Raw genomic sequence first — 19376 nt, 5'->3', positions numbered from 1 at the left:
GGTACTTACCTACCTCCCTCTTCTCTGCTCCCCGCCCCTACATCTTCAGCTTCACAGTATACCCCGATATGCAATAAGTCTCACTGATTCCAAAAGGTTTGGAGCAGTTGAGACTCTTTTGAGGTATTCTATTAATACTAAAATGAGAATAATAAGCGATATACTTTGTAATTATTTCTTGTATTAAAACATTACAAAAATACTACAGTTTTCCGAGAAAGATCTTTGTTTGTGTTATATTTTTTTCGGTTTTACAGCCTTGTCAGCAGGATTCTTGATGAACTTGTAATAGAGGTAGAAGGCTAAACACGCGGATAATGTGGCTTTGGAAACCTGCAATATGATTATAATTTTATTTAATTTTATTTCGATTTATCCCTAATTAATAACTTCAATTGACGCCAACCGGCTAACAATTCAACTGACTTATTTACTTACATTAGCCCTGCCAGTATTCGTTTCACCGTTAAAATGCTTCCATATGCCTTTGAATTCTGGTTCTTGAGACATGGTTGAAATAAACACCAATGGCTCTAATAAGTACAGCAATATAAACTTACTAATTCAAGAAATTTTCATCGTCACGCGATGAAGATTTGATATAGGAAGTGTACAATATTAATTTAACATTTTAATTTTGAAGTTCCAACAAATGACAAACAATAATATAGCTATCCAATTTTATGTTCTTTTTTCAAAAATTTTTTAGCATCCAAGTAGCTACATAAACAAAATTTGAAAATGAGGCACGTGCAGGCAATAATATATTTAACTTTCTTGGTAGGTACCTGCGTAAATATAGGTATATCTTTTAAATATTTTATCTATACCAACCAACTGTCAACATACTTTCCAATGCATGTATTGTAGGTTATTGTTGTTGTTAATCATCTACAGGGTAGACTCATTTGAACTAATTATGTTGTTAACACACGAATAAAAATGATCCTGTTAAAACAGTGACAACATTCAGAATGTATTGAAAACACGTATTCTTTTTCTAATAAATATGCGACAATATCAGTATGTCAAAATCAGTTCCATGATAAATCAACACATCGACAATTCAATACACCTTTAAAAAGTGATATAAAGTTATTAGAAACGATGAAAAAAAAATTAAACCTAACCTAACCTAACCTACTTAACCCAGTTTGTAAAGTTTTTGTTTCATCACTTTCCATGACTTTATATAACTTTTTAAAGATGTGATGAATTATCATTTTTACGGTCACCGTCAAAATCATTATCAGTATTTGTATTAAAAAGTGTTCACTCGTATAATGTGACCAGATCTTTAATAAATTAACAATATTTTATATCGGTAAGTTTTTAATTTAGTTGTTTTACCTCGTTTGTTTAAAACACACTGTTAAATTTAACTCGAATGTGAAAAAAAACGAAAAACAAACTGAGTAGCTTGGTGTTGCCATAGCAATGAAATTTTTTAGTACCAATTGAATTTCTGGAATATTATTCCAAGCTGAACCTAAGTACATACTTTCAATATTTACTTAATATACCTACCCACCTAACATATTTTATTAGTTTTTTTTTGTTATTTGTTTTTGGGGTGTTAAAATCTTAAATCATATATTTTATTAGGTTTATCGGCGATTATTTACAAACTGTCTGTGATATTATTCAGTGAAGTTAGATGATTATCTCTAAATAGTATAAAACATAGTCACTATTTTTTCTACTGTCTGTTTGTGAGCTTAGTTCTTCTAAACTTCTTCTAAACGGATTTTGGTGGGTTTTCACTATCATTTAGAGAATTTCTTCCGGAATGTTTATATACCTAATACATGCATATTATATAATACATGCTTATTGTTTAATGTTTTGAAATCAAGTCGTAAAAATATTTTCCATCGCTTACATTGCTATCGCTGGCTTAACCTTATGAGATACATCAAAATAATGTCCTACGGAATTGTTTATCTTATAAAGGCCTTACAACCTCAAAATTTTACCCCAAACCATTAGTCCCCGATCAAAGCCGGGTACACATAAGCTAGTTGTAATATAATTTGATATTGTGATAAATAAATACGTACCCCTTTCTAATGAACGCGTTTTAAGTTTTACACAATTGATAAATCACGCTTTGACCCACATTAATGGTTGTTTATCAGTTGTGTAAAATTTAAAACGTGTTTATTACTAAGGCCCATAGTTTATTTTATCAATGTGTGCAACTCTAACAATAATAATGTAACAATATATATATCTAATCAACTGTTTAGACTAGTGCAGCTGTATTTCTATTTATTACCTATTGAATGCAAATATACCTACCTGTAAAAAATGCATTCTGAAAATGTGAATGGATATCTTATCAACAAGTCGTTGATAACTTTGATTGTCGACAAGGACATTTACATGTTCCAACAATACATTAATTTCACATGTTATTATTTTTTGTGTTGTTTTTTGTTTTATTACTAATATTTTTTGTTTAATTTAAACAAATGTAAAAATATTTTTGTTGTCCTCTCCTAAACACAAGCAGCTGCTTTATTAGGAGAGTGATTGATATATTTTTGTTTATATTGTTAAAAAAATTGTAACCTTGTTTATATGTTTCAATAAAAAAAAAATAAAATAAAAAAATAAAAAAATGTAATCTTCAAATTGGATTAACTAAATTTTTGTCTTATTGATATAAAACTGGCATTATTTCTGGAGATTTATAATGGTGTTATGTCCCCAAATATTATGATTTCTATGTCAATGGTAGGTATATATAATAGTTTTAAGTCCTCAGAAAGAATGATTTGTATATCTATGGTAGGTACATATAATGGTTTTATATCCCCAGATAGAATGATTTGTGTGTTTATGGTAGGTACATAAAATGGTTTTATATCCTCAGATAGATCGGTAGGTACATATTTTACCCGTTTAATAGGTAAATTTAAGCCTGATGAAAGAGATAGGTGAAAAAATCGAAACAAGAAGAAAAACGATCTTATTAAAAAGTTCTAATTTCACGATAAAATATTAGTCATTCAGGATATATCGAAAAAACGTGTTCTTTTCATAATAAATATGATGACGGAACGCTACATTATCTGTGTTTGTATGAACACGTGTTCCGCTGTCCTCATAAAACATTCACTTTTAACTGTTAGTTTGTTATGAACTCTGTTAATTCACTCGTTAAAGGCCTGCAGTCCCGTTTTAACGGGAAAATAATAATGTGACCAGATTTTTAATAAATTAACAGTATTTTACATCAGTAAGTTTTACCCGTGTATTTAAAATCTGCCGCCCAATAAACTTTTTTTATATGTTCTTTAAAATAATAGAATGATGATAATCGACAGCATTTATTGTTTTTGCGTTTGAGACATAAAATTTTCGCCAGCTGTGCATTACGTTTGTCTTTTTTCGCTGTTTTATAAAAGATAACGTTTTTAAAATTTTATATATGTTTGCGATGCCACCGACTATATAGTTGACCTGGTCAAGCTGTATGAACCCTATCCCTTGCGGCAGGCTTACAAAGAGAAAATGGATACATTGGGTTTCTGCTTAAAAGGTTGATCATCACTGTTCTAGCCAGTGTCGAGTAAAGGTGATTCTGGAATGTTTGTAAGTGTAGATTACTCTTAGAGGAGATATATAAACAATTTTGTTACTATTACAAGAACCTACAGCTCATAATAATATCTATACATGAAATTCGTTAAATGCTCAATATACAATGTTGAAATCCAAAATTTAGGTTGATTTGAAGTGAGATTTCAAAAAGTTGGTAAAATATTATTTTTCTCTGCTTTTGCTGTGGCTGCATTTTTTTCTTGCACCTAACATAATTAGATTTAAAAAGAAAATACTTTTATAACTTTTTTTTATAAAGAAAGACTTACTACCGGGTTACGAAAAACCTGACAATATTGGAAAATATCCCCAAATAAAAACATTAAAAGTGGATGTATGCTTGTGTAATGACGTAGGACTTGAGCCTACGAACCCTTGGGTGGGAATCCGACGCATTTGGCAACTCAGCCACTAGCTGTTCATTTACTCCTCGTTAATTTATAACTGCATATTTATAATTACCTCTACCCTGAAAATGAGAAGTTCGTGTCTGAAACTGATCGCCTTGGACTCATAGTATTAAGTGATGTTCAGATTTTTATATTGTTTATTATTATTTACTAATGCACAGGCTTTAACGAACTTTAAAAAAACTAGAGTACAGGCCTGGGAATGCCACCGCAAAATTACGAAGTCAATGCTGTCGCTAAGTAAACTTCAGCGATGAAAATAATCTAATCACTCTGTTTATATATTTAATAGGCATGCAGTAAAACAGCATACAAATCAGCATTAACAACGAGTTATCAACAACAATCACCATTGGAAACTGTCATTGCTCGATGGCATTGACTTGATCACGTGACACTTCCTTCGTGCGCCAGGATCTGTACTCTAGTCGGCCTTTATCATATGCGGGCTAACGTTACAACGGTTATAGAGACTTGAGAAAAAAAACCTAAAAAAATGGTAAGTAGGCCTACCTATTTGCGTAATAAGTATAATAAACTATTCCTATTAGAAAAATGACGCCACAAAGTATTTCATTTTCATATAATTAAAATGACGTCGCAAAGTATTTCATGTAATTAAAATTACGTCTCAAAGTATTTCATATAATTAAAATGACGTCTCAAAGTATTTCATATAATTAAAATGACGCCACATTTTCCATTGTGAAAGTGCGACCATTGAATAATAGCTTTATTAGGTTGGTAGGTATCAGCACCAATACGTCAGCGGCGGTCCGTGACTTTTCAGTGAGCTAGAGTAATAAGATTGAAAATATGACATTAATGGTATTGTAGTTGAATGTTTTTTTTAGAAATTTCGATTTTTTGTATGAGCATTTTTAGTTTGAGGATACTGTGCTTCCTATACATATTACGCTATACTCATGTTTTTTTTATTACAAAGTTAGGTATGTGTAGGTAGGTACCTTTATATTCATTGATGATTTTACCTTCCTAATGATTTATTATAAAAGCTTGTTCAAAGGTTGTTTGCCAAAAGAGAAACTAACGATCGAAAAAAAACTAATGTTAAATTCATAGTTTTTGTATCCTCAATATGTGACACCCCTTCTGCATAGATAAGTTGGTCGATCTTACGTGTGTTAATATTTGCATGCGTAAGAACTTCATTTACATTTCTATTTATTAGTTACATATTGTACATTCAGAGAAATTAAAATCCATAATTTCACCCCCGCGATGCTGATTTAGAGAAATAACTAGAATCTAGCTAGAAAAAAAGGTTATAATTGAAAAAATAAGTTACATTGCATATTTGGGGTAGTTTTTTTCTAAACACATTTTTAAAAAGGTAGATATTTCAAGCGTCGGTAAATAGGTACACTCAGAAATTAATAATAGCAGGAATAATAGGTTCCATTTTTCCTACTAAGTAATCTCTTTCTATACGATAAGTATTTATCGTATATCGGCTAGCTTGTACACGTTGCGTGTAACGTGATAGGTTTGCCGACGGAAAACGAAGATTTTTGTATTTACCTAGAAATTAAAGCCTTCCAAATAAGTACAAAGTGTGAAGGGTCTGTTTATGAACTACGACCGATAACTTAAATAATATATACTGACTAATGTCCTATAGAATATTTTATTTTTCAAATATAACCTGCTAACAACTCGCAAGTAATTAAATTATATCTTTCAGGGATATGAACGAGAAAGTTACAATATAATTTGATGGTTAGTGGAAGTCTTCAAAATAAATATGAATTAGTATTTTATGGAGTCAGAGAGAAGATTTAATAACAATCAATAATCAAAACAATTAGGTAGATACCTACCTACAAAAGCAATACAAAATACAATAATATTGCTGAAAATTTTCAGGAACTTCATATATTATCTATTTAGTTAGTTGTATTTACCGTTTCCCTTTGGGGTAACAACCCTGAAGGCGCTGGAGCCCGGGGGGCGCGGCGAGCCTCCGCGGCCGATCAGGGCGGGGGCTGCGGCGGGGGCCCTCGGGGGCTCCCGCCCTTTCATGCCCAGCGAGAAGTCCAGCGGCATGGGCGGCATAGCACTCACTTCCATCTTAATCATACTGAACGCTTCAATTATTCTGACAACCAACAATAAATGTCATTATAAATGGACAACACTGTTTTCTTGTGGAAATTCAACGTCTTTGGAACAACGGAATGTTTGATGAAACACTGTACGAGTTTATAGTCAAAATATCACCTTTATGGAATTATTTTTTGTTTACACAAAATAATGGAATGTTGCTTTTCACTTTTTGTTTATATTTATTTGACTGTTAGGAATAAATTGATAGTTTTATTTGTTTGTTTAAATGTTTTTTTAAAACTTTTTAAATAATTACTATGATCCTTCCATTTTGTATCAGCTGTTGGAATGAGTGCATGTTCCGAACACCGCCATTTTCACACATTTTTCTGAAGGACTATTTTTTATTTGATTCGTATAAGTAATATAATTTAGGGCCGGCTTTTGAGGACGACAGTCGCGACGAACGTGCGCTGTCAGTTGGTCCTTCAATCGGCGATAGGACTTTAGTACTGGCTGGGAGCACGCGGGCAAGTGGCGATACTTTGACAGTACTCCATAGAATAGGTCCTATTCGGGCTCCCCTCTATGTCGCTAAGGATCACTTTGCTTGGTGCTCGCTTGGCAATGTCGCCCCTAGCTGCGCGAGCGGGGAATATTTTTCTGATAAGATACTATTGAGGGAGGGGCTTAGGATGACTCCGCCCATAGATTGTCAGTTGTTTTGCCCATTACGCTTTGATATGACAATTATTTAGATTATTTTTGTTCGAATTAATAATTTACTGAAAAATAATTTAATTAGAACCTTAAGTTTGCTAATTAGTTACGTAGCCAAATTTATAGCAACTAAATATTATATAGGAAAATAAATCAAGTAACTATCCAACCCCCACATAAGTAAGTACTTTTACTTACCCCTACCCAAATCTTTACTAATTTCTTAAAATATTACTGTAGGTACCTTTATAAATATCAAGTATTATTAACAAAATACTGTACCTAATTGTCTGAAAAATTATGTTATTTATCCATTAGTATTAACATGTACCTTTTGTAAGGTTAAGAATAACCGCACTTATGTATGTAGATAGGTACCAAAAATTACATAGGTAGGTACTAATATTATTATTATGGCGTAACCAAGGTACAGTAAATTTCACCAAGATGTTTGAAAAAATGACAAAAAGCTAAAAAATAATAACGTGTTTAATCCTTTTTTAATTAAATTTAATTATTTTTATAATTTCGATAATTTATTATGATTTTTTTTATGTCGGTAAATTTATTTATATAAGTGTCATTTTCGGAAAAATAACATGTAATGTACCCGCCTCTTTTCCGACATCTCTCTCACGCGTATGACTGCGTCCCTCTCCCTCCGGTAATCCACCCGAACAAAAGCCACTTGTGGGGCGGAGAGAGAGAAAAGCGTGCGGGCTCTTTCGCGCACAGTTCACTTGCAATCAAAGTGAATTTTCCTATGCAGTTTTATAATTTATTGATTTTTCAACCGAGGTTGGAAAATTAAATTAGCACTGGAGGAAAATCACGTGATTATTCATTTATTAAGTCTGTTGTTTCAAAAACTTATTTACTTAGGTAAGAACTTGTTATAATCTTTTTATCATAGGGTGAGTCCCTCCCTGTATTGCCGGTCTTCTAAGGTTTTTCATTATTAAAAAAATCTAGTATTCAAATACAATAAAATTTAAATAGTCATGCAAATATTTAAAGTTGATGCCAAAATGGACTTCATTGTTGAAATAATAATAAGACAATTTGTAAAGCGTCGTTTTTGAGAAAAATAACTTCAAACCAAATGATGGACACTGTAGTGCTGTTCGAAACGTTGGCTATAGAAGGAGGTAGCGCAACACGGCATAATACCCCAAAAATAAACTACTATAATTACTGAATTGCTTCATTAACATCTTATCATTAGATCTTATATTTGTTTTAAGATAAATTGAAGATGTCCACTGACTTGGTATAATCGTTTGCCTCCATTAGTATTCTGGACAAAGAGGAATACATATGGTAGTTAGTCCCAGAATTTTTGCATTGAAATAAATCCTAACTTCTAGTATTACATTGTGGAATTCGGAAGCTTATCAATTCTAGCAATACCGGACTATCAACTAAATCATTTAGAATTTTATATAGAAATACCAAGTAAGTGAAAATTAAAAACATTACACATTGCATGATTTAACAGTAGCTATTTTATCTTCCATTAGGTAGGTACTGTTTATTTATTGTTATTAAGTTTAATTTGTAGAACTCCATTTTAATTTTTATTTATTAAAAAAAAAATAAAGAAATAAAAAAAAGGTACTGTTTATATCACATTTATTAAAAGTTAGTGACAAAAGGGATGATATTTTTTTTAAATATTAAATTTGTGTTCAATTTTAGGACTGGAATCAAAAAATAAGGTACCTACCTTAAAAAGCCTTATACTTCCACTTAGATTTTAATGGTGCGTGTTGTGGTTCCTTCCGACAGTTTATGAATTACAAAAAATAAGTGAATATATATAAATACACACGGACAAAAATGAATACGGCTTTTAAAAATCAAAATACTATTAAAAATGTGACTGCACGCCAATTTCCCGATAAAATATTAGTCATTCAGAACACGTGTTCACGCAAGTGGCCTTTTCCTTATAAAAATAATGGTTTAAGAGATTCTAAATATTGTTATTTTTATGAACAAGTGTTCCGACTTGTAACATATTCGCGCTTTACTGAGAGTTTGTTATGAAATTTTTCATTTCTTAGACCTGGAGTCCCGTTTTTAACAGGAAAACGAATAATTTGGTCAGATTTGATCAGGAAGCAGAAAAGGGATCTTGTTGGTCATCAACGTAGCAGTGTGATAGGAGGCCAAATGATTCGGTTAAATATTATCCTTATTGACATTGCTTTAAGTACGATAATAATAAGGGCAAAAACATAAATAACACACTAAATAATTTATTTTTATGTCTTGATAGTCACGTAATATTATTAATAACCAAAAATTAAAAAAATAGTCATCTTTTAATTTTATTTTCACATTAATACCTTTATTCGCTATCGTTTATTATTTATTTACATCTGTTGTTAAGAAAACTTAATTACTCCGTGATTCTGTTGCGTTAATTTATGACAGTGTTTTTTATAAATACTATAAATATCCATGTTATAATAATTTTTTTTTAATAATAATAAATAATTAATCAACACGCATTGTAATATTTTTGTCAATTGGTACATATTTGTTTGTTCTCATATGTATGGTTTATCCTGAAGAAGAAAGCATTGATTTTCAAAACGTCGATTAAGTTGATTATTGGTAAAAGTTAACAGAATGTGATTTATTTTTTGCTCTTGTGAAAAGCACCTCTAATGTGTAGTCGCGTATAATATTGAGTTAGTTCACTATAGTCGAGTATAATATGTAGATAGTTCACTATAATAGCATATGATACGAGTATGTAGAAAATTCACTATAGTGGGGTATAATAATATGCAGGGAGTTCATTATAGTCGTTTATAATATGTAGATAGTTCATAATAGTAGCGTATGATATATGGATAGTTCATTACAATCGCGTATAATATGTAGATAGTTCATAATAGTAGCGTATAATATATGGATAGTTCATTACACTCACGTATAATATGTAGATAGTTTATAATAGTAGCGTATAATATATGGATAGTTCTATTACAGTTGCGTATAATATGTAGATAGTTCATAACAGTCACAAATAATATTTAGATAGTCCATTATTAAAATTCATAATAATAATTAGATAAACTAATTTGAGTTAATTATTAAATGAATTGGTACGCACATATTTATTTATGCATAATTCACTAGCGATTTAAAAACGTCCAAAACAAAAATTTCATCTCGACCCTTTGTAAAACAAATTAAAATAAGCTTCATAGCACAGGCTCACAAATCCGTAGTAGTTACATCCGTACCTACCTCTCGGCGTAGCGGCTGTTTGCTCGCCGTAGATTCTTTCATACAATGGTTCGTAGCAGCGGCGTAGAGGCCATCATCTGTATTTTCATCCTAGTAAAAACGGATTTGTAGGCAAAATAATGAATCCTTTTATCTTCGAACTTCGGACTTGAGGTTAGTAGCTGAGTGGTCCACAGCTAGGGGTTCTCAACAGGTATCACCGGTTATATAATAACATTATCCGCTTGTAACTAATGATGGGAGTAAGAAGAATCAAATTTAGTCAGGTTATTTCATCCCATCCCATCTGGAAATCATCCCATTTGGAAAAAAGATTAATTTAATAAGTAGTTGGACCAAGTTGAACGGTGTGTTTTCAGTTTGAGTGAATTATTTCTGCGAATGAAATGATGTTTTTTCTTTGTTTGTTTCTATGCTGATTTACATGAAATATCTATGAAAAGAGAGACTTACCACACGGGAACAGAAAATTAAGAATGATGTGACACTGTTATACACTTGCACCTTAGAGAATTCCCTCATCGGAAATCCCGTTACAGTTCTCATTTTAAAAATATTGTCCACATTCATCTCAGTAATAAGTTGACTCATTGACTATCTAAATATCTGCTAATATTCAAATGCATTAAAGTAAACGATCATATGGATTGTGTTGAATTACACTAATGGCGTAATTACGAATTACATCCCGGAAGAGAGTAGGTACTATGTACTTCACAAGTACATATATATGTCTATTGTAATTACGAATTACATCCCGTAAGAGAGTAGGTTCTATGTTCTTTACAAGTATAGGTATATGTTTATTGTAATTCGGTTGGTACTTACAAAGTATTTGTTAAGGTTTTTTACTTATTACAGATTGTGCACGCCCCTGTTCGGGCACGCGGCATCATAATATCATGGCGTTTTCCATTTTTCATCCGTAATCCCACCTTAATCCACCTGGAAAAATCCCATTCACTGAAGCGATTTCCCTCCAGCCTTTACAATGATTACCATACAAAAGGTTTTTATGAAATAAGCTCGGGAAGCGAATAAAAATCATCCCTCCCGTATGCCCTTTGTGACGCGGACAGCTCAAATCATGCGTGCTTTATTATTAAAGTAATTAAAAATACATTAAAAATGTACACATTTTGATATTTTTATTAGCGTTTTGCATAAAAAAAATGTTTTGCATAACAAAAAATCTAATAATTAATTACAGTAATAATTTGTACCCTGAAGATGCTTGAGTAAAGCGAAACCGGACGGTTCTAAAAAATATTAAAAACTCGTGGTTTTAAAACAAAAAGTATTTTATTTTATTAAATATGTTAAACCACAAAGTGATAAATGGTAGAAAAAGTCAGGGACACCCGAAGAAGACATGGCACGATTAAGTGATTTAGATTTACAGTAATAATTTGTACCCTGAAGATGCTTGAGTAAAGCGAAACCGGTCGGTTCTAAAAATTATTAAAAACTCGTGGTTTTAAAATAAAAACTATTTAATTTAATTAAGTTTATATTGTTGTTTTAGACAAGCTTACGTAAATATTATTAAAATGAATAATTAAAACAGCCAGCAGGGGAGGACAATTTTTTTTTTCCATTTTCAAGAAACAAAAAGCATTAAAAAAATTATATGATTATTCGATAGATTTTTTTATATAATAAACTAAAAAATCTACCTGTTTAATTGGAAGTTCCTGTAATCATCCACCACTCATTCGTTTGCATTTACCTAAATTATTATATTATATTAATCTTTAAATGCTGTGTAAAGTAAAACTTATTGATTAATTAATTGATCAATGATATATTACATTGATGGGTATAACCTTCAAAGTTATTCCAATAAAATTTAAAGGTTTTAGAAAAAGTCAATAGGTAGATATCCCGTATAGAAAAAAATCGCATATGTTTATCCGAGACACTATCTAGGTTATAAATAAATTCTTTATGACTTTGTAATCATTAAAAAATATTGGAAAAATTAGATTAAAATTAGGGGTAGTATATTTATTTCTAAATTTGAAATATGAGATCGACAAATATGTCGTAATATAATAAGGTCCCAATTGTCGAGTGGTTAGAGGCGTTGTTCTGGTAAGACAGATCCTGGGTTCGATTCTCTGTTGAAACCGTTACTTTTTTTAAATTTTAACATGTTTCATGTTTCGTGTAGTTATAAGTATCATCTTTTTCTTCAATAATAGATTTTATATTTATATATGTTTCGGTACTTATACGGTTTAATACCTATTTAAGAGATTGTGAAATAAATAAATAAAAATTATAAAAATACTTGCATTATCTTAATCACAGCAAAGAGCAATAAAACGCAAACTGGGATTAATTTTTGGATGTTGATTTCATATTATAATGAAATTGTTATTTTTATAATGGCAAAATTATTAATTATCAACTTTAATATTATGTACGTATCTTTGATAAATGTTAGACGCATGAAAACCAGGTAATTTTTCATGCCTTTATCAAGAAAGGCAATATAAAACAACCAAATTTAGCACGGGCTATATAAATTGTTGGTTTACTGATTGTACAATGATATATTTACGATGGCAATTTGATTTAGTGTTTTCATAAAAGCACCGATCGGGTATTGCCAACATTGTTCTTTATTGCACTTGTGGATATAATGCGACATTGTCAAAAATTATTACGACACCTAAATCACACTCGCCGTGTGGACGTGTTTATTAGTCTTACTGGATGTTCTCGTGTCGCGGTGACAATTACGCCAATGAATTTATGTACAATAAAAACATAATATTTGCACTATGTAACGTGAAACCTCAAATTGTAATATTAAATCATCGAAGATAATATTAGTGAAAACGAAAAAATTGAGAAAAAAATCTGCAAAAATTTATGAGTTTTCTTTTACAATTTTTCGTTTGAGAGTCGCTATTATTGTCTCCAATGAAAGTGTTAATTTCTTTATTTACAGTTATGATTATTTAGTATTCGTAGTGTTTTGTTTTGTTTAGTTTTTTTTTCTCTTCATTCTCTTTTACCTGCACGATTACATCCGTAATTTATTTTTACCTCTGTATTACTTCTTTAAATTCTTACCTTGGCTTTGTGCTTATATATTTTTATTATATACTTGTCTATTTGTTGTACTAAACATATCTTTTTTTATTTTTGTATTGTATTGTAAGTGATACTGGAGAGAGCTGGCGCGGGACCGAGATGAGTGGAGGAAGACTCTTGAGGAGGCCAAGACCCACCAGGGGTTGTAGAGCCAAAAGTGATGATGATGATGATTGTAAGTGAAATAATCATCAAATACCGATGTAAAATTACCCCTATCAACTCTCACTAATGTATTGTAAGTTCTTCCCGGTCCTAACATGAGTTTCGTAACTCATCGGGATTGCTTTAAAAGATAGTATACAGATAATTAAAATGTTTGAGGGCTATTTATTTTGGCACAGTCCTCTTACAGGGACAAAGACTATAGTAGAAATTATCAAAATACATATTTCAGTGTACCCACACTAAGAACAAAAAAATCTTATTAATTGACCCCTCAGGCCACTGGCATATTCGCGAAGACGGTCAGAGTTTTCCCGCTTTCCAATAAAATCAAAATAAAAAATAAAATTTCTGAACGTATCCGAAAAATAAATATTAGTTTTGAAAGGTGGTAAAATGGCTTTTATAGTGAATTTAAACATAAAAAAGTGTTGTAAAAAATGCAAATGGTTCGCCTTGCGTTCTTTGTAACTAAAATTAATAATAAATAAAAACACACACATTTTACTAGAAATTATATTATAAACGTTAAATTTACCTTACTTTTTGTCGTTTCATACAGTATAGTTAATAAAAATATCATTAAATTTGGTAAATTATTGGTCGAAAATTTTGGTTTCATGGAGGTGTACTTTTTATTTTTTCTACGTTTAACGTCTGGATTTGAATTGAATTGTGTTTTTTTTGTAACATTGATTTGATCATATTTCTCATCATGACAGTAATTTAGACACAAAATTTCTATGAGACCTATATGAGCTGTTCCCAAAAGCGAACAAGTTATTCTGAGGGGTTAAACAATATAATGATATAGGTTTACCTAATATATTACATTAAAAATCTTTAAGGTTACTTACAAATATATATTATGGAGTAGGTACCTAAATGCAGTTGTTGTCAATACATATACAACAATAATTCAACCTATGTTCATTTAGGCAAAAAATTTAAAATTACAACAATATAAAATTTTGTAATAAATTTAATTTTTGGTATTTGAATTGTGATATGAAATACTATATGTATATAAAATATTATCAGAATTATAAGATATTAATAATTTTGAATTGTTCAATGTGAAAAATAAGAGAAATGGATAAATATGGATTTCAGGATGAAGCCGAATGTAAAACGACAAAAAATGACTAAGCACCTACAAATTTATTTACTTCCGATTTTATGTCCGGGTTAAATCTTCCCCATAGGAAAACTAAACCCTTCCACTCACTTTTCCACAAATGATCATCTAGTCAATCAACACTATGCAAGTGCATTATATAAGCAAAATAAACAGAAAACAATACAAGAACAACACGTCAACTCACCAGAGATCAAATGGGAAAATAATTCACCGACTCCAGATATTTTCATATCAGAGGGTTCAGCTCGGTAGAACTTCTAACAGGGCCTATAAATCCTACTGATCCCTCAACATAAATATTTAAAAATAAATTCGTTATCCTACATGTATTCAAAATGACTGACTTTTGCATCTTTATATATAATTTTTTTGATAGATCTAATACGCCTAAGTTTTTAATGAGAGAGCTAGGTGTAATGCCAGTAGCCGAAATAACGAATGGTAATATTTTTATAGTCTGAGAATGCCAAATTCTTTTTATTTCATTTCCTAAATCTGTGTATTTTCTTCTTTTTACAGTAGCAGATTTTTGAATGTTACAGGAATTTGGAATAGCGACATCAATGATATAAGTTATTTTTTTTAATTTTGTCATGTAAAACTATATCGGGTCTATTATGACTAATCGTTCGGTCTGTTAGTATAGTTTTATCATAATATATTTTATAAAATTTGTTTTCTAAAAATGAATTTGGTTCGTATTCATAATATGGTACTATATTACGGTACTCAATCAAGTTATGTTTAATTACAAAACTTTGGTGAATTATTTTTAAAACTTGATTGTGCCTAAATGTATACTCGGACGGTGCTAATATAGAACATCCCGATATAATATGTTCTACAGTTTCCGGAAAAGCCAAACATTTTCTACACAAATCATCAATTTGATTTGTATCTTTGATTGTATGCTTCCTATAATTTTTAATATTAATGACTCTATCCTGAATGGCAAGCATAAATCTTTCTATTTCTGCGCTCAACTCTCCAATACTCAATCATTTGTTTGACGAAAATTTGTCAACATACGTTTGGTTGAGATAATTGAAGTGTTTTGCGTGTAAAATTTTATTTATCTTTAATTCCTGGTTGGGATTTATAAAAATGTTGGCATTCTCATCGTATAAATTTAAGGGTATAGGTATTTTTTTATTATTTATTTATTTCTATTCTTTTTTTATAAACATTTTACAAGTTTTGATAACACCGCACAAGGAGAACCTATGCTGAGGTGTTCGTATGTATAAGGAAAGTGTTATTATGCCTTCATAAGTAAAAACACATCATCGAACTTGAGAGGTACTCAAGGAGGATACTGCGGTTTCATTCATGGCTGCAGTAATGTATAATAACAGGTTGCAGTAATGTATACATAACCCTTCGACCATGACAAGGTATGGCCAACGCGCTAGTCTAACGGGCTTTTTCACCAAACCCTTATAAAGTTTATCATAACTATATGTCACATAAAATTATGCATACGATAAAGTTGCTCATAAACCTAGGTGCGTTTCACCACAGAAAACAAGGTCCCACGCAGCTATTAGACGAATCTCTCTGGCAACAGCGCTTTTATAATGTCTAATGCAACGCCTGTCTTTAAAATGCGATTGTTTCTATGGAATTGCAAACGTCAAAACGGTAAACAGACGTGGTTTATTTATGCAGGCGACATTTCTGCCCAATTCATTCTTGGTAAGTACAATAGTTTTTGGTATTGTTAATTATTATGCGATCTTACTAGAGATTTGAGTCGAATTAAAAGATTTGTCTTATTTTTCAGGATGAATAAACGAGATCGAAGCATTAATTTTACGAAAGACGAGTGACAGTGTAAACAAACTACTTGAATATAGCGACGCGGTGAAGTCCTTAGGAGATAACGGCATCAGGTATTATAATATTACAAATGAGGATGTTCAAAGTCACACAATGTCACGAACTGATTCTTTTGAATTATTGTTCTTCCTGTTAATCCCCAAAGCCTTGCAACGTGCATCTCGAACTGTCAGAATTCAGATTCCATATAAATTCGCTATTTTTTAATATATTTCAAAATAAAATACTGTTCTTGAATGTGGATTAAAGACTCTCAGTTTTGTGCAGTACAAATCGACTTAAAAATATAAAATTTTTGAACTCAAACATTGATAAAGTCACTTACAAATGGTTTTTCATCATGAAAACTGTAATTACTACTTTACACGAAACAAAAATGTATTTAATTAGACAAAGATGTTATAAAAGTTATTGTCCCTTAACTTTTTTTAATTTAATATGAAAATTTGCAAACCTCAACAAATATTTATCAAACGCTAAATGTTTTTTCATAGAATTATTTGAATTCTTTCGGGAGCGTTTATAGTAAATTACTAAAAACGCACTATTCTCTCTTATACTTCCAGATAACCCGAATGCCATTGCAGAAGAGGTACTCATGGAGGTGTTCTCCATAGAAGAAGATGAAGACGAAGCATTCCTCGATAACCGTCCACTTCCAGGGCTATTTTTGGATATGCAGTCTCCGATCCAGAATCCCCCGCCTCAGACCTTATGCCGTGGGATAGTTGGACCATCCCCCTGCTTCGCACGCCTCGACGATCAAGCAGCCGCAGCCGGTGTCTGCTGTGAGGCGGCCACTGCCTCAAATAAGCCGCCGTCTCGTTAAACAGAATTCCCCAGACTCCAGAGGGTCCTGATACTTGAAGACAATTGAGGAAATAGGAGGAAGATGATAAGAGGCAATTGAAACTGAAAAGCACAATTAAAAATTGCAATAATAAATTAATGTTTTTTTTAATTCCATTCCCTTTTAACAAATATATATTTTTAATACATAATTATTTACAAATATAGAACTTAAATTATAATAGATTATTAAACAATAAACATTATTCAATGATCTCGTGACTGGATCCAAGCTACCTCTCCTGGAAGCAGTTGTATCTAATAATTAAATTGGCATAGCAGTTAGGTAAGTTTTTTAGATTCTCACGGCCAAAAGCATTTTTGTTGTTTGTTTTTGGGGTGTTATGCCGTGTTGCGCTAACTCCTTCTTTAGCCGACGTTTCAGACAGCGTTGCAGTGTCCAACATCAGGGCAGATCCGGTAGATCCGAAGATGTGCAGTATAGTATATAACATATAACTATGTATATAACATAGCAGTTACTTGCGTGTTCATGCAGAACACACCATTTCTGTTTAGGCGTACTTCAGCATTTTTTCACCTGAAATAAGAGAAAGTAATTTCAGTAATCAACATTATTATTTCAGTGCAATGGCAATGCCATCAGGCGACAACACTGTGCTTGTCACTTGCCCGATGAGTCTTGTGAATGAAGTTGGCTTGCGCTTTCATCATTTTAATAGTCTTCATTGATTCTAATGACTATTTATCACTATAGTATGTACTACTGTAGTATGTTATTGAAGTAGCAAAGATTCTTACTTGGTGACATTGCAATTTGCAACATGTTTGCAGGATAGCCTTAAGGAACTGATCCAAATTATAAATAAACCTCTTTTGGGAGCCAGGTCCTAAGGGAAGTGAACGTACACTGGACGGAGGTGTACAATAGCTTCCTAGCACTTCTTTTTGGTGCAGCGTTAATCCTGAAAACAATTATATTATGGTGTATCTATGTACAATGCTTGTAGCAGGATATAATAATATATTATGTGGGCACACAAAATAACATTACACACAGTAACTAACGTCACTGGGTACATACACTGTTATTATTTGAGTACAGCTATTTCGTTATGTATTTGTATTAAAATAACATACCTGGTGGTGGTTCTCCGAGACATTTTGTCGATAATTCGGTTATGGATTACATAACAGCATGTTTCATCAGTCGAAAGCGCGAAATGAAATCTACATCATTCAAGACTTCCAAATTTTTTTCATAAGCTTATATTGTCACTTACTGTTCACTCTTGGCATTCGCATTACTGACGCCCGCGACCCGTCATATGCTTCTGCATCTTCAATTCTGGCAAAATACTCAATTAAATCCACATTTAAGTAAAATAATGTAAACTTCACAGCTGTCAAAAGTATCAAGTGTCAAATCAAAACGTACTGAAAGGCAATAGGTAGAAAACTCGGCTAATATATCCGACATATAACCACTATTAGCTGCTTCAAGTACCCTATAGTGAAGAGGGACTTTATCTTACATATAGGCGTTTTTGAGCGTTGGTGAAATCGAAATAATACTTTATCCTATGCATAGTGCTTCTGACAGTTTATGAGCAGGATGGTGAAATACCCCGTTAGCCTATTGGGTAAATACAATTCTCAGTCACATTATAGGGCGAAGGAGCCAGGAAGGATAGTTTTCAGTAGTTATTACTAACAACTATCCTTCCTCCTGGCTGATGTAACTACATATAACATCATAATGTTACATATTACATAGATTCGTGAGAATTAATTAAAATATAATTTTATACAATGCTAAATTTTAGACACTGAAATATTTCGATGGATTGTTTACCGAAAAGAAAAATCTTTTAATATTATATCCAATAATGAGGAACGCATTATCTGTTCGGTAGAGGCGGTTTATCTTGACAGGCCAAATCCCACCGATTTGCCGAAAACGTACGGATTTACAAAAGATCTGCGCAAAACATTTTGGGCAAAGGTATTTAGGAATGTACCTATCTACCATAGAAATGCGAACAATCTCCACGATTGAGTGATGGGCCACCTAAACCTATTGAAAGTTATATTAGAATTTGTTGTTTGTGATCGGAAAAGGTTAAATTCGTTGTTCTCAGAAAATTTTCATCCACACCGAAAGCAATATTATCTCCTTGAGGACTTTTATTATTTTTCAAATTATTTTTTATTCATTATTTGGGTTATTTGTTATTAGCTACCTA

General features: G+C 31.6%; 2 protein-coding genes across 2 annotated transcripts in view; both read right to left on the bottom strand.

Moving 5' to 3' along the window:
• The window catches only part of sens-2 (zinc finger transcription factor senseless-2), a 91012-nt gene extending 84445 nt beyond the window's left edge, over window positions 1-6567 (bottom strand). The window contains exon 1 of the mRNA XM_089631345.1: window positions 5945-6567. Within this exon, the coding sequence (XP_089487471.1) occupies window positions 5945-6119 (175 nt within the window). The 5' untranslated portion in view covers window positions 6120-6567. The remainder of the gene's footprint in view (window positions 1-5944) is intronic.
• LOC149424421 (uncharacterized) lies at window positions 211-574 on the bottom strand. Its single transcript, XM_089631346.1, has 2 exons — window positions 439-574; window positions 211-333 (listed from the first exon to the last, which is right to left on the bottom strand). The coding sequence occupies exons 1-2, from the start codon at window positions 508-510 to the stop codon at window positions 235-237; spliced, it is 171 nt and encodes a 56-aa protein (XP_089487472.1). The 5' UTR covers window positions 511-574; the 3' UTR covers window positions 211-234.
• Window positions 6568-19376: the final 12809 nt, after the last annotated feature.

This window comes from Hesperophylax consimilis, chromosome 4 (genome assembly GCF_061612785.1).
Source record: "Hesperophylax consimilis isolate HC1 chromosome 4, BYU_Hcon_1.0, whole genome shotgun sequence".
NCBI lineage: Eukaryota > Metazoa > Arthropoda > Insecta > Trichoptera > Limnephilidae > Hesperophylax > Hesperophylax consimilis.
The sequence above is the reverse complement of the archived record's forward strand: the minus strand, read 5'-3'. Positions and strand labels throughout refer to the sequence as shown.

What these genes read in the sequence shown, in the direction of transcription:
- LOC149424421 (XM_089631346.1), bottom strand. Translation starts at nt 510, where the DNA reads ATGTCTCAAGAACCAGAATTCAAAGGCATATGGAAGCATTTTAACGGT. An exon ending in CGAATACTGGCAGGGCTAAT is followed by an intron (nt 334 to 438) that starts GTAAGTAAATAA and finishes ATCATATTGCAG; the next exon opens with GTTTCCAAAGCCACATTATC.